We start from the raw sequence: 27,069 nt of genomic DNA on the forward strand, positions 1-27,069 counted from the left end.
TGGGTGCTTACCCCAAATCTTATGAATAAGATTGGGCACATAGACATTGACAGCATAGAGGGCGGCAGGACTTTATGTCCCTCTACTTTAATATTTAGGCACTCCTTCTCTACAAGCAAGCATGTCCCCTGAAGAGTTGTCTTGGACGAAACGCGTAGGGACGAATTTATAAGGGAGAGTGCAGGGCTTCCTATGTATAGGGGTAGTTGTGGACTGCCCTTGTAAGGGCAGGAGCTTTGGGGGATAGACTATTTATAGCCCCATAGGGATTGATATAGGGACTGTCATCCCTTCGTATCCTGGATGTCTACCTAACAGGGGATTATCTGGTGCTCCGTTGCCCTCGCTTTGGAATTGGTGAGACCGTTCCTTATTTATATGTATATTTATTAAACACCAGCAAGTATTATTTACAATATATGCTAGGACTGTTTTTTCAGGTCTTATGTGACTGAGTGCAGTAGATTTGCTGTGTCCACATATAAACATTGGTGGCACAGCTTTGTCATATTCACTGCCTCAGCAATCAGGATTCTGGCTGTTGTTATTGCAGTCGAGTTCTGTTTTATCCTATAGAGGGCTCACTAGTCTCTATGGACCATCACGTTATATGGTAGAGACATAGCCCCTGTTATGGTTTATTTTTCACTTGGGTGATTTGTGTGTTTTTTTAGGTTACTTTTTGAGTATTAAAAGTTACGTTTTATTAGTCCTTTTTGCTGTATTGGGCACATAGTGATAAGCATTTCTAGATCTAAAGTACACATTACCGCATTTTTGTCTATGAAGGTAATAGTCTATCTTATTGACTCCATCTTGAACCTCTTATTTGACTTATAGATTCAAAGGTTTTAAGTTTATTATTGTACATGACTCTCTTGAGGACTTTTTGATAAAAAATTAGGTTAGAATATTGACCCCAGAAATTTTCTACCTGAGGGACTGAAATTATTTTTCCTGAGTTTATTAGATCCTCTATGTCTGACCACATGAGGGCAAGGGCGCCTTGGGAATGAAACTCCTTTAGTACAAATCTTTCCTGTGGGAACTAGACAAATTCTATCTTGTAACCAGTTGAAATGGTTTTTAGAATCTACTGATCCTGTGAATTTGCCTGCCACCTTCTAGGAATCCTCAGAGCTGCAAACCTACCCTCCTGGTGTCATGGTCTCTCAATTCCTGAACCCAAGCCAAACAAGGAAGCTCTACCCCTAACCCCTTTTGGGTAGCTCCATTTGCCTGATTTCCCTTTCCCCTCTATACTTTCGCCTTTGGGCGGGGCGGTGTCTATGAAAGGACTGAAATTTCTTGGATCTATCTTCCAAGAACCCTTTCTTGTTATTATTATTATTTATTATTATAGCGTCATTTATTCCATGGCGCTTTACATGTGAGGAGGGGTATACATAATAAAAACAGGTACAATAATCTTGAACAATACAAGTCACAACTGGTACAGGAGGAGAGAGGACCCTGTCCGCGAGGGCTCACAATCTACAAGGGATGGGTGAGGATACAGTAGGTGAGGATAGAGCTGGTCGTGCACTGGTTTGGTCGATCGGTGGTTACTGCAGGTTGTAGGCTTGCCGGAAGAGGTAGGTCTTCAGGTTCTTTTTGAAGGTTTCAATGGTAAGTGAGAGTCTGATATGTTGTGGTAGAGAGTTCCAGAGTAGGGATGATGCGCGAGAGAAATCTTGTATGCGATTGTGGGAAGAGGAGATAAGAGGGGAATAGAGAAGGAGATCTTGTGAGGATCGGAGGTTGCGTGCAGGAAAGTGCCGGGAGACAAGGTCACAGATGTATGGAGGAGACAGGTTGTGGATGGCTTTGTATGTCATGGTTAGGCTTTTGTACTGGAGTCTCTGGGTAATGGGGAGCCAGTGAAGGGATTGACAGAAGGGAGAGGCCGGGGAATAGCAGGGGGACAGGTGGATTAGTCGGGCAGCAGAGTTTAGAATAGATTGGAGGGGTGCAAGAGTGTTAGAGGGGAGGCCACAGAGCAGGAGGTTACAGTAGTCGAGGTGGGAGATGATGAGGGCATGGACTAGGGTTTTTGCAGATTCTTGGTTTAGGAATGTATAGATCCGTGAAATATTATTGAGTTGAAGGCGGCAGGAAGTGGAAAGGGCTGGGATATGCGGTTTGAAGGAGAGATCAGTGTCAAGGAGTACCCCGAGACAGCGAGCTTGTGGGACTGGGGAGATTGGGCAGCCGTTTACTGTAATGGATAGGTTCGTTGGGGGGGTTGCGTGAGATGGGGGAAAGACAATGAATTCTGTTTTGTCCATGTTAAGTTTTAGAAATCTAGTGGAGAAGGATGAAATAGCGGATAGACATTGAGGGATTCTGGTTTGTAGGGTGGTGATATCTGGTCCAGAGATGTAGATCTGTTTCATCAGCATAGAGATGATACTGAAAACCGTGAGATTCTATGAGCTGTCCTAGGCCAAAAGTGTAAATGGAGAAGAGCAGGGGCCCTAGAACTGAACCTTGAGGGACTCCGACAGATAGGGGGCGAGGTGAGGAGGTGATGTGTGAATGTTCGGTCAGTTAGGTATGACGAGATCCAGTATAGGGCCAAGTCTGTGATGCCAAGGGATGAGAGGGTCTGTAGTAATAGGGAATGGTCCACTGTGTCAAAGGCAGAGGACAGGTCCAGGAGGAGGAGGATAGAGAAGTGTCGCTTGCCCTTGGCGGTTAATAGGTCATTGGTAACCTTAGTTAGGGCAGTTTCAGTGGAGTGGTGTGACTGGAAGCCTGATTGTAAGCGGTCGAAAAGGGAGCAGGAAGCTAGATGGGAGGACAGTTCAAGACGGACGTGTTGTTCCAGTAGTTTTGAGGCATAGGGGAGAAGTGATATAGGGCGATAGCTAGATACAGAGGATGGGTCAAGAGAGGGCTTTTTGAGGATAGGTGTGATTGAGGCATTTTTAAAGCTTGAGGGGAAACACAGTTGTTAGTGATAGGTTGAAGAGATGAGTTAGAGTTGGGATGAAGACTGGCAAGGTTTGGGATGAAGTGGGAGGGGATCGGGTCAAGTGCATCGGTGGTGAGATGCGATCTTGAGAGTAGAGTGGAGAGTCGATCTTCTGTAATGGTGGAGAAGTTGGTTTTCGAGGTGGAGGGCTGGGTAGTTGCGAGGAAGGGCTCTGGGGGTTGTCGACTAAAACTGTCTCTGATGTTCTCAATCTTCTGCTTGAAAAATGAGGCAAAGTCTTCAGCTGAGATGAGTGGGGAGGGAGGAGGTGCTGGGGGACGGTTATCTGAAGCTTTCTCTAAAATCTCATCCAAAGCAGGCCTAAATACTAGCTCACTCTCTGACTTTGAACCAGTCATAGAAGAAATGATCAGGCTCCTTGCATTCTCTCTACTACCTGCGCCAGTGACTCTATTCCATCACATCTCCTCCAGTCCCTCTCCCCTGCTGTCACCACTCACCTAACAAAAATATTCAACCTCTCTCTTCCGGTTTCTTTTCCTCCTCATTTAAGTATGTCATCATACATCCATTGCTTAAACAAAATCCCTCAACCAAAACTGTGTTGCTAACTATACACCTGTCTCTAATCTTCCCTTTATCTCTAAACTCCTGGAACGCTTGGTCCACTCCCGTCTAATCCGCTATCTCACAGATAACTCTCTTCTTGACCCTCTACAATCCGGTTTCCGCTCTTTATTCTCTACTGAAAGTGCCCCCTCACTAAAGTCTCTAATGATCTACTAACAGCTAAATCTTATGGTCACTACTCCATGCTAATTCTCCTGGATCTATCTCCAGCATTTGACACTATGGATCATCAGCTCCTCCTATGTTCTGCTCCATCGGCCTCAAGGACACCGTTCTCTCCTGGTTCTCCTCCTACCTCTTTGACTGCTCCTTCACTATATCTTTTGCTGGCTCCTCCTCTTCTCATCTTCCCCTTACTATTGGGGTTCCTCAATGATCAGTCCTAGACCCCCTCCTCTTCTTCATGTATACTGCCCCTATTGGACAAACAATCAGTAGATTTGGTTTCCAGTACCATCTCTATGCTGATGACACCTAATTATACACCTTGTGTTTCCTCCCTCTACTAACTTACCATTGCCCGACATTGCCATTTCCGTGTGTGGTTCTATCATTACTCCCGAGCAACATGCCGCTGTCATGGGGTCACACTTGATTCTGAGCTTTCATTCACCCCTCCCCGCACATCCAATCACTAGCTCGCTCTTGTCATCTGCACCTCAAAAACATTTCTAGAATTCGACCTTTTCTTACTTTCGACTCTTACTGTTGCTCTTATTCATTCTCATCTGGACTATTGTAATTCTCTACTAATCGGTCTCCCTCTTGCCAAACTCTCCTCCCTCCAATCTGTCTTGAATGCTGCAGCCAGGATCATATTCCTCACCAGCCGTTACACCGATGCCTCTACCTTGTGCCAGTCATTGCACTGCTTACCCATCCACTCCAGAATTCAATATAAACTTATCATGCACACCCACAAAGCACTCTACAGTTCAGTGCCACCCTACAGCTTGCCTCAGTCTACCACCCTACCCGCGCCCTCCGTTCTGCTAATAACCTGAGGTTAACATCCTCAATAATCAGAACTTCCCACTACCGTCTCCAAGACTTCTCACGTGCTGCGCTAATTCTTTGGAATGCAATACTCAGGATAATTCGATTAATCCCAATACCCATAGTTTTAAGTGTGCCCTAAAAACACATTTCTTCAGACTGGTCTACCACCTTAACACATTTATTTAACTATCCCTGTGTTGCTCATCCAATATTTTCCCCATAACCAGGTTGCTCGTATCATGTTCACACACACTTTTTGCATTTATTAGCCCTCTGTGTCTGTTCTTTTAGATATACTGGCTAAAAACAGGTTCATGCAGCAGTACATGAACACCTAATTTTTTACATTATGGCTGGTCAGAACATTGAAAGCAATTGTTACCATCCACCTTTTCTTCTTATTTCCTCATAGATTGTAAGCCTGTGAGCAGGGCCCTCATTCCTCTTGGTATGTGTGAATTTATGTGATTATTGTTATGCTGTAATGTCTTTTATTGTCTGCACAAGTCCCCTCTAAAATGTAAAGTGCTGCGAAATATGTGAGCGCTATAAAAATAAAATAATTATTAAAATTACTAGACTGTGGCCCGATTCTAACGCATCGGGTATTCTAGAATATGCATCTCCCCGTAGTATATGGACAATGATGATTCCAGAATTCGCGGCAGACTGTGCCCGTCGCTTATTGGTCGAGGCAACCTTTATGACATCATCGTCGCCATGGCAACCATTATGACATCTACGTCGATACTGTGCCCGTAGCTGAATCAGAAACGCGGGATTTCTACGTCCTTTATGACATTGTCGCTGTGCCCGTCGCTGATTGGTCGAGGCCTGGCAGCCTCGACCAATCAGACGCGGGATGTCTACGTCCTTTATGACATCATCGCCGCTGTGCCCGTTGCTGATTGGTCGAGGCCTGGCGACCTCGACCAATCAGATGCGGGATGTCTACGTCCTTTATGACATCATCGTCGCTGTGCCCGTCGCTGATTGGTCGAGGCCTGGCGGCCTCGACCAATCAGAGACGTGGGATTTCCAGGACAGACAGACAGACAGACGGAAAAACCCTTAGGCAATTATATATATAGATTATACCCATAACCCTGAGAATGGGATGGAGCAGAGCTTATTCTTGGATTGTTTATCACCAGACCATGTCTTTAGCCATATGGCGTGAAGGACAGCATTTGGGAGGGCGTTATTTCTGGCGGCAAATCTAACAGAGTCCGCGGCAGTATCTGTCTTACACCCAGTGGTTAATTTAAGTAATGGAAGGGATCCTAAATGACCCCCCAGATGTCTAATTTATCAAGGCCTCCCAAGCTCTTTTCAGCAGACCGTTTGTCTTCCTATCCATAGGTTCTCAGAGGCTTGATGAGTCCTCAAATGGGATTGAAGTCTTCTTGGCAACCTTGGCTAAAGGAGCATCAATCTTCAGGATCTTTTCTCAGGTCTTTACATCCTTCGGTTCAAACGGTAGACAGATCCTAAAGTCTTGCTGTATAATTAATCTTTTTTCAGCATCCTCCCAATCTTCCATAATAATGGCACGAATATGATTATTAACTGTGAAAAATTATTCCCCTGGGATTTGAGGCCTCCAAACACTTTACCCTGCATAGTGTTACTGACTGCCCATAAGACCTCGTCTGTATTATCAGAGGAGAAATAATATTGATTTCCCTCCTTGTAGGGGGGGGGATCCACCTTCTTCATCTTGATTAGACCCGGGAGACTGTTCATCCTCTCCAGAACTAAATACCATCTCCCATCTCAGTCTCTTAGAATGGGAACCAGGTTGAGATATTTGCGAAGAAACAACAGTAGAGATTGTGGCCTGCACCTCCCCTCTAATCATGGACCTCTTGTTCGATAGAAAAGAGGACCGTCACTCCTGTGAGGCAGTGACTGGTATTACAGGTGAGGGACTCTGTATGTTCCCCCTCAGGATGCGTACGGAGGCATAATGAGGTCATGGGAGTGCATTGCAGTCACAGGCGTAGCTGTGGTTGCAATGCAGAATAAAAAGTGTTAGGCTAAGTGCACACGTTGCAGAATTGCCGCGGAAATTTCCGCGGCAATTCCGCAACTCCTGCCGCGGGTATATCGTATGCGGAATTGGCATGCGTATTCCCGCTAAACACTAGCGTTTTGCAAGAGTAATTAGCTTGCAGAATGCTAGCGTTTTCCAAGCAATCTGTAGCATCGCTTGGAAAACTGATTGACAGGTTGGTCACACTTGTCAAACATAGTGTTTGACAAGCGTGTGCAGCGCCCCAGAGTCCTGGTTCGTTGCAGTAATGTTATTCTTCCACCAGGAGGAGTGATGTTACGTCTGAAGGCAATGAAGGAGATCTTCTGTCCAGGTATCACAACCACACAACACACTTCACACTCCAGCCACCAGGGTGAGCAAAGGGTCTATTTACTAGGCCACTCCTCACAGCTAGGTAAAACTGGTAGTTGGAGGGAAAGTTAGAGAGTTCTTGGCTGGGGACTGAGATGGAAAGGTCTCCAGGTCGAGCTGGCTGGAGTGATCTTCAGTCAGATCCAGACTGCAGTCTGAGGAGGTCGAGGGTCCATGGAGCTGCGCCTGCCCCACTTGCGGCAGCAGCCTAAGAAAGAGATACAGAAGAGAAGTGTATTGCAGTGAGTGAGAGACGAAGGCATAGCAACAAGTGGATACCAGAGGGGAGAGTGGCCAAGAGAAGCTGCATCCTTCTGGTGCGCGATCTGGTAGCCGGAATACCGAGGGAGTAAGTGCTCTATGCCTTGCTTCAGAGACCGGCAGGGCAGGTGATTCCAAGTTGCCTGTCCGCCATTTATACACAGGAGGCAAGGTGGCAACCTTAAAGAGGCCGTGGCGTCTCTAGAGTCCCTAATCAAAGTCTCAAGTCACCGGTCATACGTGTTTTGTTCTATCCGACCACGGGGAACAGTGAGAGGAGTAACAACAGTGAGGACCATATTGTAGCTTATGCAAGTAGGGACCTACTGTATTACTGTGCGCATAGGAAGGCTATTGAATTCCACCTGGATAAGGGGACTCTGGATTTGCCTTCAGTCCGGCCGGACTCTGCCTACCCTGTGGTCCCTACCCTGGACTGTGGATGCTGAAGCCTTCAGTAAAGGTAAAGAGACTGCAACCTTGTGTCCTCGTTATTCACTGCGCCTTACATCATCCACCATCTACATTCTGGGAAGCCCTGGGGACATACTTCACCTGTGGGAAGGTATACCATCTAGCTGCCATAACATCACCCCAGGGGGCCCCTAAGCAGCGTCGGTCACCCTGACTGAATACCATAGGTGGCGTCACGAACATTATCCCTTTAAAGACCTTTCCCCCCACCATTCATCAACGGACCTCCCGAGGGCCACGGACCGGGTCAGCCACCGTGACATCCCCACTGACTACAGAAGGGCCCGGCACCGAGTACCCCACAGCCCTTGGGGGCGCTCCACGTGACCAACTTTTTACTATTGAGGCTGCCTATGCAGCCTCAATAGTAAAAAGATCTGATGTTAAAAATAATTAAAAAAATGGTTATTCTCACCTTCCGACGGCCCCCGATCTCCTCAGCGGTGCACGCGGCGGCTTCCGTTCCCAGGGATGCTGTGTGCGAAGGACCTGGGATGACATCACAGTAACGTGACCGCGACTTCATCGCAGGTCCTTCACACACAGCATCCCTGGGAACGGACATCGCCTTGTGCACCGCTGAGAGGCGGGAGGACTCCGGGGGCCATCAGAAGGTAAGTATATCAATATTTTTTATTTTAATTATTTTTTTAACAATTATTTGATTCCCAGGGCCTGGAGGAGAGTCTCCTCTCCTCCACCCTGCATACCATCCGCACATGATCCGCTTACTTCCCGCATGGTGGGCATAGCCCCGTGCGGGAAGTAAGCGGATCAATGCATTCCTATGTGTGCGGAATCCCCACGATTCCACAAATTAATGAACATGCTGCGTTTTTTTCCAGAATGTGCTTCCGCCCAGGAAAAAAATGCAGCATATGCATACAAAATGCGGATTGCATTCTTTTAATAGGATGCTTAATGTGAGCTTTTTTTTTGTGGTTTTATCGCGTTTTTATAGCCAAAAAAATGCAAAAAATCTAGAACGTGTGCACACGGCCTTAGTCTTGGGCAAACTATTTGTCCAAGGCAGATTTACGGAAAACCTGCTCTGGGCTTTTGTGTTTTGAAACAGACTACAGGACTGTAGTGGTGCAGTGCATTTCATTCCTGGCCGGGTTTTCCATGTTGCCCAAGGCCACATATTCTAGTTACAAATCTTGCAGTAAAGGGTTTGGGTGTGTCAGGTACAGAGTCAGTGTCAGTCTGGTGTTGGCAGGAGTACAGAGCAGGAAGCTCTGCAGAGCTCCACCTATGTGAGGCAACACAGACAAGTGGAGCCAAACAGTCAAGGCAGCTGAAAAGCAGGGCACCCACAGCGTACACAGCGCTGCAGTCATCCACAGCAAGTAGTCTCAGGAGGAGGACTGGCATGTTTATCAGCTGCAATCCAGAGGATATGGTTCCTGGCTGTGATCCGGAGGATATCGTGCACTTTGTAATGCTGTGAGTTGGACATTAATGCTGTGAGTTGGACAATAATGCTGTGAGTTGAACATTAACACGGTGGTGCAGTCACTCATGGCAACCAGTCATGAAAGTGGACTGGCGTGTTTATTGGCTGTTATCCAGAGGATATGGTTCCTGGCTGCGATCCGGAGGATGTCTTGTGCTGTGTTTTTGTGAGTTGAACATTAAAGATACGTTTTGCTTTGAACTTTCCTGAGTCCCTGCCTCATCACTGCACATTGTGGATAACACAGCACTACACCCCTTAATAATCTTAGAAGTGCAGTCCGCACACCATTATCTCCCATATGCTTCTGTGCCTTTAGTAAATTGACATTGCAGATGGCACATCTCTTAAGTTACCCTGAAGCCTCCTTGGTCTTCTCTTAGGTGCTGAGACTGGTGCAGTAGAAGCTCTCCTGTCCTAAAAATACATAGAATGGGTACACTAAGTGTAAGAGTCTCCAGGGATAATAACCCACTATTAATTACTCACATGTATCAAGGTCTGCTCTGATGGGGTGTCCAAACAGCCTGAATCTTCCATTGCCTCTCAGCTGTGCTAGCAAGCCTCATAGACACAGGTAATGCATTTATACTACCTTGTCTTCATAGCCAGCCCAGATTCCTCTGCATTCCACCCTGGAATGCAGGTCTCCGTCTCTGGAAGTGTGCACCAGGCCTCTGTCCCACCCACTGCTTGCCTTGATGACGTCACAAGAAGCGCATCCCTCTGCACATGGTTTTCACGCATGGCCAGCAACAAGTGGAGTGTTGGATGTATGCACCGTAGCCAAGAGCCTCACATGGGAGGGAAGGGGTTCAAAGACTAGGGGCTGTCCCCGCTAGACTGGTTTTGGCTGAGGGACCTCTCTTTTAGAGGTGTTGGCCGCTTACCACTTCACAGGGAAAAAGAGAATCCTCCCGATCCACCTGACCCCGACTCCAAGGTAATCTTCGTGTCTAAGCACCTTCTCTTGTGCCTGTCCTCATAGGGACAGAAAAAACACGAAGGGGTGAGGGTGTGAGGGACTTTTTAACCTCTCTTGTGTTTCCTGTCCCTATTAGGATAAGAAGGATGACCTCCATTGTGCTGTCAGGAGGGACATCTTAGAAAAAAGGTTTGTTAATCTTGTATTGAAAAAATGATTTATGAAAAGACTCTGTCCTTTCTAACAGATGTTGGATCAATGATCAAAAAGGAAATAAAAAAATCTCTTAGAGGGAACCTGTCAAATCGTGGGCAGCATGAATCAGCCTGGCTGCACTACTACAGCCAGGTATTTTACAATCTGAAAAGCTCCAGCCTTTCAGAGAAAATACATTTTGAAGCTCTTCCCAGAAAGGTCTCTCCCAATGTAAGTGATAGGAAGAGACCTGTCGTTCTCCTCTAGCAACATTGGGAAAAAACAGAAGAAGTCTAGTCATCGATTGTGGATCTTTAAAGTTGATCTTCTCTGAAATGCACCTCATTAAATGCATAGGTGCCTTGTGTTTCCATGAAATCTTATACACTTTTCTTTAACTATTAAACACAATAGCTTTTCTGCAGAAAAAAAAGCACAGCAGAAAAAAATGTTTCCTCTATGTGATAACGGAGGCTAAATGTAGTGGTGAATTTCCTGGTCATATTACAAATAATTGCATGAGACAGTTTAATATGCTAAAAGCAAAAAATATATTTATTATTTTGTGACACAAGGATTCACATATTAGTTCAGTGAATTGAATGTAAATCCATATACAACCTACACCCTGCATGAGAGGTTACAGAGCAGTGCCATTGTCATTAGTATTAATGGCGAAAGTCATTCATCGGAAGGAACTTTGATGATTTTGTAGTCATAGATCTTTCTCATCGTGTGCACCTAAAATATTTCCTATTATTACATTGCCAGATTGTTGCCTTGATGCACTGAAAATGAAGTCTATAAGCATTAATGTAATAGAAGCAGGAATGTTGAAGAAAACTCCTTTGTGCCAAGGCAGATGCTCGTGTATGATGGCTATATTAATTACAGGCTTTTATCGCTTGATGTTAATATTTTATGTGTTCTCTTTGTTGTGATGCTGAACAGTGTGAATAACTACGAAGAATTTCTGTTCTTTTTATTAGAAATCTGTATTTGTATGCAATTGCTAATATAGCACAGATGGATCATGTAGCAAGACAAAAGCAATGTATATAATATTTTTAACTGCAAAGCAGAATTAGACCGATGAAAGTTCTTGCAGAAAAGATCCGTACAATTTTGTTCCTTCAATGTAGTTGTACCTAAAAAGAAAAATATGTGTTATAAAATGTAATTAACAGATCAGAAAAATGCAGTCTAATCTGCAGACACGATGGTATAGAGCAAGAGGAACTACTTGGCAGAGTGATCTATAGTTTTGTGAAAAGTGATTCAGTATAACTTGTGTTTTAAACATTTAAAGGGAATCTGACATCAGATTTTTGCCGTTTAATCTGATGGGATGATAGGGATGTATCACTTGTTCAGCAGTTTTAAAACAATCAGTGCTTTATCAACAGGAGATTATCACTCCAGGACTAGGTTTCACGTGTCAGACAGTCCAGCTAATCTGTGTAACCCCACCCCCACCACTGGTTAGCAATTTACTGGAAATGTACAGTGTGTACAAGAAGCTGTCAATCAGGCGCGCAGGCGGACTCATACACAGCTCAGCATTCTGACAACTGCTACATACACATCAGGAAAACAAAGATTCTATCAAAGCCGCAGCTTTCTGTGTACACTGTGGAAAGCTGCTAATTAGTGGTGGGTGGACCTCTAGTGTTAATCTTCTGATGATGAAACAGTGTTTTTATCAAAACTATAGGAAGCAGCCCAGTAACTGATTCAACACTGGAATCAGGCTTTCTGTGCCTACATCATGCTACTCTTAGATTATATAGAAAAAACCTGCTCACAGATTCCCTTTAACCTCTTAACATCCATTGACGGGCATAGTCCTTCATGGGCGGGTGTCAGTTCCCACACCATGACGGACTATGCCTGTCATGCATTTAAACTACCACTGTGAGTAAACACGCAGTGCTGGTTCAGTGCCGACAGCTGTCTATGATAGCTGAGAGGCACAGAAACGTGTGCAGGGACCCATGCCGTCAGACCCTGTACCCAGATCGCTGGGATCAGTCAGTCAATCTGACTGACCGATCACAGCATGACCGTGCAGTAGATGCTGAAATATCATGACCTCTTGCCCGGTCACTGCAGGAGCTCAGCGCTGCCGGTGGCTGAGCTTCTGCACTAACAGCCAGGAGCGGGCGTCCGCCCTGCCCATGGCTGTTAACCCCCTAATTGCTGTGAACGCAGCGCTCAGGGGAGAGGCAGAGGGACAGGAGCTCCCTCTGCCCTCTGATTGGCATCCCCGTGACATCATCACAGAGTCCGATCTCTGCCATGATGACCCGGGGTTGTCATGATAATCCCCGGGTCATCCAGCTACGGAAAGCCTCTGAGAAGCTTTCTGTATAGGTATAATGCACTGCAATGCTAGTGAATTGCAATGTATTATACCTGCAACAAAAGTGAAAAAAGTAAAAGTCCCATAAAGGGACTAGGTAAAAAAAGAAATAAAAAAAATATTAAAAAATAATTGTAAAAATCCACTAATAAATACACATTTTTATGTAAAAAAATAAAATAAACAAAAAAGCACACGTTTGGCATTGCCACACCCGTTAAAATCTGATCTATAAAAGTGTCACACTAGTTAACCCTTTCAGTGAATGCCATAAAAAAACACACACAAAAAAAAGTAGCAAATTATACTTTTTCCAAGCGGTATCATCATACCGCTTGGAAAAAGTGGAATAAAACCTGATAAAAAAAAGAATGGTAATAAAAATAGTATCACTGAAAGCGCCATCTTGTCCCACAAAAAAACAAGCTGCCATACAGCTCCATCAGCGGAAAAATACAAAAGTTATAGCTCTCAGAATAAAGCGATGCTAAAATAATAATTTTTTCTATAAAAGTTTTTATTGTGTAAAAGCGCCAAAACATAAAAAAAATATATATAAATGAAGAATCGCTGTAATCGTACTGACCTGAAGAATAAAGCTGCCTTACCAATTTTACCACACGTGGAACTGAGGGGAAAAAAAAATTCCTGAGTTGCTGTTTTTTGTTCATTTTGCCTCCACCAAAATCAGACTAGAAAGTGATCAAAAAAGTCATGTGCCCAAAAATGGTACCAATAAAAACATCAGCTCGTCCCGCAAAAAACAAGCCCTCACATGACTCTGTCGGCCGAAATATGGAAAAATTATAACTCTCAAAATACGGCGATGCAAAAACTTCTTACAAAAAATTCTTACAAAGAAAAGGTGTCTTTTAGTGTGTGACAGAAGCTAAACATAAAAAAGGATATAAATCTGGTATCACTGTAATCACACTGACCAAAAGAATAAAATCGCCTAATCATGAATACCGCACAAGGAACGGCGTAAAAAATAAAAATAATTCTTCACCTTTTGTGGATTTGTTCATTCGGCTTCCCAAAAATCTCAGTAAGGCGATCACAGTGGTTTACCCCCACATATGGAGTATCAGCCTACTCATGACAAATTGGACAGCAACTTTTGGGGTCCAATTTCTCCTGTTACCCTTGTGAAAATAAAAATTTTGGGGCAAAAATATAATTTTTGTGAAAAAAATATGATTTTTTTATTTTCATAGCTCTACATTATAACTTTCTGTGGAGCACTTAGGGTTTCAAAGTGCTCACCACACATCTAGATAAGTTCCTCTGGGGGTCTAGTTTCCAAAATAGTATCAATTGTGGGGGTTTCCACTGTTTAGGCACATCAGGGACTCTCCAAACGCAACATGGCTTTCGATCTCAATTCCAGCCAATTTTGCGTTGAAAAAGTAAAATGTCACTACTTCCCTTCTGAGCCCCGACGTGCGCCCAAACAGTGGTTTATCCCCACATATGGGGTATCAGCGTACTCAGGACATATTGCACAACAACTGTTGGGGTCCAATTTTTCCTGTTACCCTTGGGAAAATTAAAAAATTGGGGGTCACAAAGATCATTTTGGGGGAAAAATATGATTTTTTATTTTCACGGCTCTACGTTATTAACTTCTGCGAAGCACTTGTGGGTTTAAAGTGCTCACCACACATCCAGATAAGTTCCTTGGTGGGTCTAGTTTCCAAAATGGGGTTACTTACGGGAAGTTTCCACTGTTTAGGTACATCAGGGGCTCTCCAAACGCGACATGGCGTCCGTTTTTTGAGTCCATCAAATTTTAAGTTCAAAACCTCAAATGCGCTCCTTACCTTCTGAGCCCTGCCATGCACATAAAAAATGGTCTTCCTCCACACATGGGGTATGGGTGTACTCAGGAGAAATTGCACAACAAACATTGTGGCTCATTTTTTCCTGATACCACTGACAAAATAAAAAAATTGTGTCCGAATAAAATTTTTGTGAAAAAAAAGTTAAATGTTCATTTTTTCCTTCCACATTCTACAATTCTTGTCAAGTGCCTGAAGGGTTAATAAACTTCTTGAATGTGGTTTTGAGCACCTTGAGGGGTGCAGTTTTTAGAATGGTGTCACTTTTGGGTATTTTCTGTCATATTGACTCCTCAAAGTGACTTCAAGTGTGAAGTGGTCCCTAAAAAATGGTTTTGTAAATTTTGTTGAAAAAATGAGAAATCGCTGGTCAAATTTTAACCCTTATAACTTCCTAACAAAAGAAAATGTTGTTTCCAAAATCGTGCTGATGTAAAGTAGACATGTGGGAAATGTTATTTATGTTTTGTGTGACATATCTCAATGATTTAAGGGCATAAAAATTGAAAGTTTGAAAATTGCAAAGTATGAACATTTTTTACCATGTTTCTGGTTTTTTCATAAATAAACGCAAGTCACATCGAAGAAATTTTACCACTAACGTGAAGTACAATGTGTCACGAAAAAACACTCTCAGAATCAATGCGATCCGTTGAAGCGTTCCAGAGTTATAACAACATAAAGTGACAGTGGTCTGATTTAAAAGTTAAGGCCTGGTCATTAACCTACAAAGTGGCTTGGTCCTAAAGGGGTTAAACCTCTGATCTTTCTCGGATTTTTGGTCCAATGTGCAGTCTTTTCAGTGAATGATAGCTTTCTTTGACAGATATTGCTGTATGTGCTCTTATGCAATCACTGATAGATTTGGAAAAACCCATCCATGCTTAAAACATAGGTTAAAGCCCTTTCACACAGCCATTGCTGCTATGTTTAGTGGCCCCATCAAGGCTTACGTCTGAACCCCTGAGCAAAATGGGATTTGGCCATATGCGCCGATGGGGTCATTGACTAGAATGGTGCAGATGGAGTCACCATGTGCTTTGTCGTGCATCATTTTTGGCCATGTAAACTTATTGGAGGTGGATGCTTAGATGTAGTCTACTAGCCAGTAGTGGTCTTCATGTAAGAATTGTTGCCAAAAAGCCATACTTTCAACAAGAAACAAGACCAAGAGAGAGATTCAGCTACAAAACCATGGGAAATGGGGTGCAGAAAAATATCAGCAGGGGCTCTGGACTGATGAGTCAAAGTGTGAAATATTTGGCTTTAACAGAAGGCACTGAAGGCTGGAGAGCTGTAGAAGAATCAGTGTCTGCAATCAACGGTAAAGCATGGTGGAGGTTTCTTGCAAGTTTGGGATATTTCAGCAAATGAAGTTTGGGATTTGGTAAGGGTTAGTCATGCCCTCACTGCTGACAAATACATGCCGATACTTTTCCAACATACAATGCCATCAGAGAGGCATCTGATTGACTCCAAATTTGATTAAGTATACCTCCGAAGGAGGAGACCGTGACGCAAGCGCTGATTGGGCACAGGGGTCATGTGTCATATCATCACTTCCAGGCCATACCAAATATAGATGTGATTTTGATTTATTGTTTTGTTCATTCGCTTTGCACTTTGTTAATTGCTAAATAAACCAGTAACACTTTTATTTTTGAAAGCATTCTTACTTTGCAGCATTTTTTCCACATCTGCCTAACATTTTTGAACAGTACCGCACATTTGAAGAAATCGCTTATAAGACACTTCATATCATGCTTTTTTAAAAAAAAAAAAAACATCACTTTAACATGTATAAAATCCCAAAACTTACAGGCTTATCTTCTCATTCTGGCCATGAGGAGCATCATCTGGTCCCCCAACACCAAGTAACATGACACTTTTTCCTAAAACATCCTCAAAATGTTTTGCTATTGGAATGGTGCCTCCTGCCCGGATCATGTCCGCATCGACGTTGAACACTAGCGGACAGAGATATATCGCAGGTTACAAAAATTGAACAGAACTTTAAGCATTCAGCCGCGTAAAATGTGATTACACTAGTGCGCTGCAGCTATGATTGTTACAGTCGTTAAAGGGATTGCCCCAAGAAGCATTATAATATTATTATGTCACTGTCATATAGTTTAAAAGTGAATATTGTTTATATTCAACTCTTAAGGCTAAATATTGGTGGTATATTGCTAGGGTATGTTATATAACTCTGCCATTTCTGGGAATAAAAGGGTTGCAGCATTAATGTAGTTTATGGTATTTTCTCCAGAGTAGCGCTCCTGGATAAACAGAGTCTACAGCTCTGGCAAAAATTAAGAGACCACAGCAAAATGTTCAGTTTCTCTGATTTTTCTTTTTATAGGTATATTTTTGAGTAAAATGTAAATTGTTCTTTTATTCTATAAACAACTGACAACATGTCTCCGAATTTCCAAGCAATAAATTTTGTATTTTTTTTCTGAAAAGGTGAAATGGTCAAAAAAAAAACAAAACCCTGTTCTTTCAGACCTCAAATAATGCAAAGAAAACAAGTTAATAATCAATTAGTAACAACAATACTAATGTTTTAACTCAGGAAGAGTTCAGAAATCAATATTTTGTGGAATAACCATGATGTTTAATCACAGCTTTCATGCGTCTTGGTATGCTTTCCACCAGTTTTTCACATTGCTTCTGATGCAAAAATGTAAGCAGTTCTTCTTTGTTTGATGGCTTGTGACTATTCATCTTCCTCTTGATTACATTCCAGAGGTTTTCAATGGGGTTCAGGTCTGGAGATTGGGCTGCCCATGACGGGGTTTTGATGTGCTGGTCTCTTAATTTTTGTCAGAGCTGTGTATTATCTACTATATAATTGTCTAAGGGTCACTTCCGTCTGTCCTTTCTTTCTTTCTGTCACGGATATTCATTCGCTGATTGGTCTCGGCAGCTGCCTGTCATGGCTGCCGCGACCAATCAGCAAAGGCCACAGTCCGATCAGTCCCTCCCTACTCCCCTGCGGTCAGTGCCCGCTCCATACTCCCCGCAGTCACCACTCACACAGGGTTAATGCCAGCGGTAACGGACCGCGTTATGCCGCGGGTAACTCACTCCGTTACCGCCGCTATTAACCCTGTGTGACCAAGTTTTTACTATTGACGCTGCCTATGCAGCGTCAACAGTAAAAGGATCTAATGTTAAAAATAATAAAAAATTATTATATACTCACCTTTCCCGCTCCTCGCGACGCTCCGGTGACCTCTCCATGCACGCGGCAGGTTCCGGTGCCAACGATGGTATGGGAGAAGGACTTGCCATGACGTCACAGTCATGTGACCGCGACGTCATCACAGGCCCTGCGCGCCTGCGCGAGTGACTGGGCAAAATACTACGTGACTGGGCAATATACTACGTGGACATGCATATTCGAGAATACCGGATGCATTAGAATCGGGCCACCATCTAGTTAGAGCATAATAAATACCTCTACTATGTCTATAACATTTTTATCTTATGTTTCAATGTACTACTTTATAATTATTAAGTATAATTAACAATATGTATGTTGCTTTACATTCTATTATAATGAACACCTTTACATATTTTTTATATTACCTCTTTTCACTGCATTCCGAGCAGCCTGATATTGGGGTTCATTCATATTTGCTAACCAGGGCTGTGCACCTATGACCATGGTAACCTTCATTTTGTTAGGGCTCTTCCGCTCTGCAAACTTGGTTTCCAGGTACTCAGATACCTGGTAAATTGGTACAAATATTACATTGTGAATGGCAGTTTGTCAGAGATCACTTTCATTTGTAGAAATTTGAACTGGATCCTACTTGTAGTGCTATAAAGTATTAGATCATTTTTTACCCAAACTTTTCTAGTTCATCACCTATATATCTATAATTATATGTTCTAAGAGAATCAGATATTGTGGTATTCTGCAGATAATTCACATTTAAATTATGTCTGGCAGGCTTATGTACTTTATTTTACCCACTACTATAGCATCATTAATTGCCACAGCTCTGTACAATGTCATCATTATCCCCATTGTTGCTCTCAGTCTAAATTCCCTATCAGGATGTCTTTGGCCTTCTGAAGTAGCGGTTATAGGGAGAAAATGAAATTATATTCTCCCTGTAGGCGCTCACCTCCAGTCTTCAGGGCCCTGCCAAAAACTATTAGTCACCATTCTCTACATGGTGAGTGCACAGTAATCATTCCCCTGTACATTTATTGACAGTCTGCTCTGCACACACACACACTACTGGGGAGTGATTACAACTCCCTTACCGTGTGACTGGAAGCAGGTGGCTGCAGGTAGAATATAACTATTTTCTCCCTGTAGCCGCTGCTCCATTGAGCCTGACAGACATGATTTAAATGCTATTTATGTGCAGATCACCGCTACATCTGCAGGTAAGTAGTGCTCTCTCTCAGTTCTCATATGTAAACCCGTTCTTCTCAGTTAGCCATACAACAGCGCATAAAGACTGGTTGAACTCGAAGGACTGAGGCCAGAGAAAAATAGCCCATTCTGCTCACTTAGCCGAGGACCTGTTTTTTTTGTCTTCTTTTACTACAACCCTGCTTTATGGCTGAGTGAGTAGATCAGGGGTAGATCAGGTCAAGGTGCTGCTCCTCTGACAGTTGAGATACTTGTCTCGCGATGTTTGTTCACGTGGCAATTATTCCTGACATGGGACTAGAATGGGTTGCAGCTTGAAATATGTTACAGCAGCAATTTTTATCACACTCTCAGGGAATCCCTAGTATCTATTGTTTGTTGTTTGATAATATAGATATGGCACATAATGAATGTAATCTGATAAATATTATATTATAAACATACCTGTTTCTCAACAAGAGATGGGTTCATTTTAGGAACTTGACGAATTGAAAACTTCCCAATAACCTTTGCAGGTATAACAGTTTTAGTTCCAGATCCAGAAAAAGCTCCTTCAATGCCATGGATTGACAGAGAAGGAAACCGCCATCTGTACATCAGTAAATCTTCCTGAAAAAGAAGAATTATTAAAATTTGCCATATGCACCTACTGTCAGCACTGTGGATCCAGCACACGCCACTCCATGGTTTGCACCATCACTGTTTCCTTCCCTGTCACTGGACCACTGCTGCCTGTGACTAGCTGCAGTGGTCAGTTGACTTGACAACCCTTTTAATGTAAATTTAGAATATAAAAAATGTAATTTTTATGCCACATATTCTTACTACATTTTGCAACTTGTTGTTTATTTGCATGTAATTAGTTTTTTCTCTTGATAAACTGAAAATTAATTAAGATCTAGGAATGGCACTTTCTTACCTTTGTGCTGTGTAAAAATGTATTTACTCCTGTGTCTCTTTTCAGATCTTTCAAATCAAATACAAGATCTTTGTATAATTCCTTTTCTTTTTCGGTAACGGGTAAAACATCGTCATAAATACCTGGAATCAGGATTTTGCCATTCACATCGGTCAGCACACCTGGAAAAAGGCAAGGACAAATTTGATCGTGCCATACTTATGTCGATTGTTAAAATAACTAACCCCTTCCTAACTGGTGGTTGAATTTTAGCATTTGCATGGTTTTGTCCCCTACCCTTCTTGCAAGCACAATATAGAGACTTGCTTTTTGAGAGCCTGAATCGTAAAGTGCTGCGGAATATGATGGCGCTATATAAATAAAGATTATTAGTAGTAGTAGATATAGTTTCGGAAGACATCATTCACGTAAAAAAAAAATCCAAGTCTGGTAAAATAGGAAGAAACACATAATTCCTCCATTTCTTTTTTAGATTTGTATTTTTTGGGTGTTCATTGTGCGGTAAAAATGACCTGGCAGCATGATTCTTCAGGTCAATTATTTTGAAATAAAAGATCAATAAATGTTCTGATCTACATTAATTGATCAAAAATACCTAAATTACGCACTTATAGCCTGGTAGCTGTCACTTTTATTTTTCTTATGATAAGGCATCATACAAATTTGTTTTATTTTTGCAATTTAGGTGCTTTTTTATATTTTTACCTTTATTGGTTTTTCTATCATGGGGCTACCAATATTTTGCATATTATTTATTCTTTTAGGCTGTTTATTTAAAAGGTACCTAATAAAAAAGACTTCTGTCATGTCATGAAATGAAATGAACGGCCAGAAGTTTTGATTGCAAGGGTGCTGTTTTATCCATTAACCCCTTCACCTCCTGGCCATTTTCCTTTTTTTTTTCTCCATTTTTGTTCTTTCCTCCCCTTCTTCCAAGATCCATAACTTTTTTCTATATTTCCGCCAATGTAGCCGTAGGAGGGCCTGTTTTTTGTGGGATCATTTGTACTTTTGAATGACACCATTCATTCTACCACATAGCGTACTGGAAAACGATAAAAAAAATTCCACGTTGGATTTTTTCATTTACCATGGTCACTATAAGTCACCATATGGTAAAACTTGTCTGGCAATATGATTCTCCAGATCAGTAAAAGTACACAGATACCAAACGTGTATAGTTTTTTGGTTTTTTTTATTTAAGTGGTTGAAAACAATTTGGAAATTTGTAAGAAAACATTTTCCGGGACCAATAACGTTTTCATTTTTCTGCATCTGGGGCTTGATGAGGGCTTAAATTTTGCGCCCTGAGCTGACGTTTTTACTGATATCATTTTGGGGCAGATACAATGTTTTGATCTCCACAGATTGCATTTTATTGCCTTATTGCAGAGGCCAAGAAAATGTAATTCTGGCGGTTTTAATTTTTTTTCCACTGCACCGTTTACAGATCAGATTAATTTATTTTGTAACTTGATGGATCAGACTTTTACGAACGCAATGGGGCAAAAGGGGGGTGATTGAACCTTTGTGGGGGCGGTCTTTTTTAAAAAATATTTTTATAACTTATTTTTCACTTTTCGCTGTATTTAATAGTCCCCTTATGGGACTTGCAGCTGCAATCATCTGATGCATAACAGTGCACCATCTCTGATATGTATAGCTAAAATCATTATCTCCTATGATCCTCAACAGGAGGACCGTAATGGCAACTATGAGACCTGCAGACTCCCGGCTGTCAAATCGTTGTTAAAGCAAAATCTTTGTACATTACCAAGTAAATATACTAAATCACTCATAGCTTCATGTACTGTTCCTCCAAAACCGCCAGAGTGGAGGTCCCGTCTTGCACCTTCAACCTGCACGATGATAGGAGACAAATAGAGATTGAATCTTACATGGTTACACATAGCTATGGCACAGAACATTAAAGCCCCAGTTCATTACTGGTGGGTTTTTAAGGCCCTTTTTTTCTCTCCTGAGGTTTTTGTTGCATTTTTTGTGCCAAACTTTTCCAAATTCACGAATTTTGCTCAAAATCAAAGACACTAATTTTTTTTGTCCTTGACCAATTTTGGACATAGGTCCATGAAATTCAGCCTCTCTCCACCAGTTATACATTTTCTATTGTTAGATTATCTATAACCCACAACCACAACACTATTTGTTATGAGAACAGCATCCAGCCCTCTTGTTAATGCTGTTATATAATCTGCCATTACTACCTCGTGTGGAAGGGCTTTCCACAGTCTGACTGCTCTAACTGTGAAGAACCCTTCCCTATTAAGCTGCGGGAATCGCCTTTTCTTCCACCTGTAATGAGTGCCCCCTGGTCCTTAGTACGGTCTTTGACCACACATGTACGTATTTATACATATAACTGAAATCTCCTTCCATCTTTTTTCTAAACTAAACAAATCCAACTTTTCCAATCTCTTATTATAGTAGATGCCTTTCATCCCAGGTAATTTTTTAAAACATTTTTTAAAATATTTAATTGCATTTGTTAGTCCTTTTAGGGGACTAGATTTTGAAAATGATCTGATCCCTTGTGCTATATATAGCAATACTACAGTCACCTTGCCTGTCACGGCAACCCACAAAAGCATCTCGGGAGCACTGATGGGCTGAGAGAACAGCACGCCCTCCCTGCAGACACATTGTAAATGCCAGTGTCACAGATTGAAGGCATATAACAGGTTAACAGCACCATATGATGGCTGAATAACTCAGCTATTATCTGCCGGCAGAGATGCAGACTCCGCTTTTGAGCCCGCATCAAAGTCAGGGAGCCAGCATATGACACACTAGTCCATCTTATGATGGTAAGGGGTCAAAGGGAATCTTTAGATTGCAGCATAATATAGAGAGACTGCGATTCCAGCAATGTGTCACTTACTGGGCTGCCAGGTAGTCCTCCATATTCAGGAGCAGGGCTCAGCATTCAGAGAACTGATAGAAATGCAGCAGATAAAACACTGTTTTTATCAAAACTACAGCAAGCAGCCCAGTATCAGCGATACATCGCCGGAATCGGGTTCTCCAGCACTGCATTATGATGGGATAACAAGCACTGGTGACAGATTCCCTTTAAATAGAAGCTATATGTCCATTTTTGTTTTTTGTTCTGTATTGTTTTTTTGCTTGGCAAAGGCCACATTTTTCAGAAATGTCATAACATGGTTTTTAAAAAGACGGTATAAATACAGATTGCATTTTTTAAGCATAGTTTCTGGTGCCTCTGATTCGGCTGTACACATTGTGTAGGATGGGTGCAGGTAGACTGGTGGCGCACGAGGGGATCTTACATGTGCGTGTACCTTCAGTCTGACGCCACTTTTACAGGCAGTGTTATACATCAGTATTTGTCAGCTAAAAGCATAAGTGGGTCCAACACACGGAAGATGCGCCAATCCGTTCATTAATGTGGCACCCCTAGGGATATTTGCCACAAAAATAGTTACTGACAGTAAATACAAATACTAAAATAGCAAGACTGCACTACCACCTCCGGCCAGAAGGGGGAGCTCCAGAGACTCCCCTTGATCCATTCTGGTCTGAGAGAAGAAATGGCAGTTGGGCTAAGGAGCTGAAAGTGAGAGGTCATACAGTTGAATCTCTAACAGCCCTGTGACTGTTTCCAGGCCTAAATCACCGGCCTGAGGAGAAGAGGGACAGAGAAAAAGGACATTGTGAGAACCGGGTAGCATTAATCACTACCCAGAACAGGCGCAAAGACGGATACCGGATCCGTGGCCGTATTCATTATATATAATACAGCAACCGGAAAAAGTGAGGTGATATCAGCTTCACTAGGGCCGGACGCAGCAACAGACACAGAGTTCAGCGGTACTCCCGGAGGGGGTAAGCCGATAGAAGGACTCGGGTTGCCCGTCGAACCAGGACCCGGAGGGGACAGATTGGGCCGGCAGCCAGTTCACATACAGCAGCAGGGCCACACAGAAATTGCGTACAATAAGAGGCGAAGACCCCGGCAGGGTCAAAGTAACTCAGAGTTCCCATACAGACTCCGGTGACAGGACAGGTTGTAAATCCTTTTATGTTGAAGTAAATTGGTTAAACGTTTCAGTGCCTCAGTCTTTCATTTGGACAATAGCCAATATCCAGGATCGGGATCATCACCGCTGGGAGAACCTGCTGCTGATCAAGTAAGTGCCTGTTCCCTCACGATACTCCTTACACTCTGCATTGCCTGAGACCACAGCACCGGATGAAAAATCTTGAAAATTGACTTTATTAAAGAAAATTCCATTTCCCATTGAAAACTATTGAAAGTGACTTTTCCCCATTGGTTATAATGGAGTAAAGATGGCCGCCATCACCTCATAACCGTTAGGCACGAGACTGTTAATTGAGCTACGCCATTACCTGAACCCCAGTCTGACTGAAAAACTTCAGAATCCGCCATTACAGAGCGCGCGGCAGGCGGGAGCAGCAGGGGGCGTTTCATTGTGGGCGGCACCAAGCTGAGCGCTCTGACGTCAGAGCAAGGGGAAAACCAATCCTGCTGCACAGCGGAACGAATCTACACTATCCCGACAGAAGCGGAGGACCGGAAGGGTCCGGATTAACTAAGGGGGCACAGTATGTCGCAGCACGGAGACGCCGCAGCACCCGGCGACGTTAATGCAGCTGAAAGACAGAGTGTCGATAGAGAGTCCGGTAGCGCAGCGGTGCAAGGAGTGGCGCCCATCATGCCGGTGCTGATACCATATACCCCGGGTGGCCCGTGGCTTCCAATGTATGAAGGTGAGCCTAATACCCTTGACGATTTCAGAGAAAAGATGCTGGCCCATTTTAACATGTTCCCCGTGGGTGAAGTTCAGCGTGTTAGTCTCCTGATGATGCAGTTAAGTGGCCATGCTAAGCGAGAAGTCACAGCATGGGCAGCTGATCTAAAAGGCACTGTTGAACGCATATTTGCTGGATTAAAAGCTACATTTGAAACCACTGCCGGCAGCAAAGCTAAAGTACGATTCTTTAATTGCAAACAAAAAGTTAATGAGGGATTGAGAGACTTTGCCTTAAACCAGCAGGAAGCCCTTAAATCACTTACACTGGCTGAACCCATTTTTAACACCGGAGCGGATAAACTGCTAAGAGATCAATTTATTGAGGGACTCTACACCCCTTCTCACCGGGGGCATGTGAGTATGCTTGTTTTTAAGAACCCTGAATTGACATTTGCCCAATTAAAGGAGAGCGCTATACGTCTCCAGCTGGCAGAGGCACCTCGGGATCAGGATCCTGCGCAACCTATGGCAGAGGCACCTCAACAACAGGGAGTGCAAGTGACATCAGCTATGTCCGGGGCCATTGCTAAGCCCCTGGGGCCCAGTACTAATGAGGCTCTTCAACAAAAGCTTGACTCTTTAACTGATGTTGTTGCTTCAATGGCTAAAACCATGCAGGAGATGAGAGGACCCAAGATGGAGTTGGTAAGCCGTAGAGAGGATGTTCCATGGATGAGACCCCGGAAATACCCGACATGGAGAGGACGACCCCGCGACCGCTACCAACCGGATGGACAGCCCATTTGCCGCCGTTGCCAGCAGCCAGGCCACTTTGCACGAGATTGTGATTTAAATGGGAATCCCCTGGGAATGCGGGCCGCTTCGCAGGAATGAACTTTCAAGGCCCAACACCCTGGCACGACAGGTACATCGGAGGACGACCCATTATCCCTATTGTGCTGGACGGAATTCCCCTCAACGCTTTGCTGGACACAGGTTCCCAGATTTCATCTATACCGCATATCCTTTATAAGAGGTACTGGGCTGATGCAGATATTGATAAAGGGCCCTCTGATGTTGAACTAGATATATGGGCCAGTAATGGTAAGTTGGTACCGAAACTAGGTTTCAGGGAGATGACCATAAAGATTGGTAAAGTAGAATTGAAGAAACAGGGTATAATTGTTGTTGATGTTGACCGGCGGAACTGTGAACCAACTGTATTGATAGGAATGAATGTGTTAGAGAACTGCTTTGCCGAAGTTATTTCTGTCTTACAGCAAATTGCTGAAACTGCCCAATCCTACCAGCAGAGAGTTCTCCGGAGGGAAATAATAGTATTGATGTTAAGGCAACAGGTAGAAGTTGCAGGTGGAGAAATCGGCAGTGTGAGGGTAAGTGATCCAACATCTATTGTAATCCCACCAAAAACAGAAATGCTGGTATGGTGTAGAGCAGCCATTGGTACTAAGGGACGAGATTATCAAGCCTTAACAGAACCAGTGTACACCGACAGCAGGCCCACTATACTCACAGCACGAGGGATAGTCGAGGTACACCGAGGACGGGTGCCGGTACGACTTTTGAACTGTGGAGAGGAAGAGGTCACTTTGCCAAGGTATGCTACAGTGGCAAAGCTATATATTGTTGACAACAATGCCATCACAACCATTGAGCCCTTAGAACCAACCTGTCAGGTGGAAGGCGATGGCTCAGATGGAGAAATGGAGGATTGGTGCCAACAGCTACACGTGGGCATAAATTCAACACCTACCCATCAAAAACAAGGGGTGTATAGGCTAGTGACGGAATATGAACAAGTCTTCAGTAAACACCCATTGGACTTCGGACGGATAGAAGGGGTAGAACACACAATCCCCACCGGTGACCATCCCCCAATAAAAGAAAGATATAGACCCATACCGCCCGCTCACTATCAATGTGCAAAAGATATGCTGAGGGAGATGAAACAGGCCGGGGTAATAAGAGACAGCTATAGCCCCTGGGCGGCCCCTCTAGTGATTGTCAAAAAAAAAGACGGAACCATGAGAATGTGCGTAGACTACCGGCAGATTAATAACATCACCCATAAAGACGCCTACCCCTTGCCTAGGATAGAAGAGTCCTTGACCGCTTTGAAATCTGCTAATTATATTTCCACCTTAGACTTAACAAGCGGGTATTGGCAAGTCCCTGTGGCTGAGAGAGATAAGGAAAAGACGGCATTCACCACACCAATGGGTCTAAGTGAATTTAATCGCATGCCGTTCGGACTCTGCAATGCATCCGGTACCTTCCAGCAGCTGATGGAATCCTGCCTCGGACACAAGAACTTCGAGACCGTCTTCCTGTACCTAGATGATGTGACCGTCTACTCAAAGACTTACGAACAACACTTAAAAGACCTGGCAGAAGTGTTCGAAGCCTTATCCAGGTATGGCATGAAAATCAAGCCATCCAAATGTCACCTTCTCAAGCCAAAGGTACAGTACCTGGGACACATCGTGAG

The 27,069-nt window shown here is 43.3% G+C and overlaps 1 protein-coding gene across 1 annotated transcript in view; it reads right to left on the reverse strand.

The window, feature by feature from the left end:
- Positions 1 to 10,815: 10,815 nt before the first annotated feature.
- Positions 10,816 to 27,069, reverse strand: part of LOC138642655 (cytosolic non-specific dipeptidase-like) — a 33,236-nt gene continuing 16,982 nt past the window's right edge. The window contains exons 8-13 of the mRNA XM_069730963.1: positions 21,581 to 21,665; positions 19,807 to 19,967; positions 19,332 to 19,496; positions 18,086 to 18,227; positions 16,311 to 16,458; positions 10,816 to 11,436 (exon numbers count right to left, since the gene is read on the reverse strand). Coding sequence (XP_069587064.1) covers positions 11,373 to 11,436; positions 16,311 to 16,458; positions 18,086 to 18,227; positions 19,332 to 19,496; positions 19,807 to 19,967; positions 21,581 to 21,665 — 765 coding nt within the window. The 3' untranslated portion in view covers positions 10,816 to 11,372. The remainder of the gene's footprint in view (positions 11,437 to 16,310; positions 16,459 to 18,085; positions 18,228 to 19,331; positions 19,497 to 19,806; positions 19,968 to 21,580; positions 21,666 to 27,069) is intronic.

This window comes from Ranitomeya imitator, chromosome 6 (genome assembly GCF_032444005.1).
Source record: "Ranitomeya imitator isolate aRanImi1 chromosome 6, aRanImi1.pri, whole genome shotgun sequence".
NCBI lineage: Eukaryota > Metazoa > Chordata > Amphibia > Anura > Dendrobatidae > Ranitomeya > Ranitomeya imitator.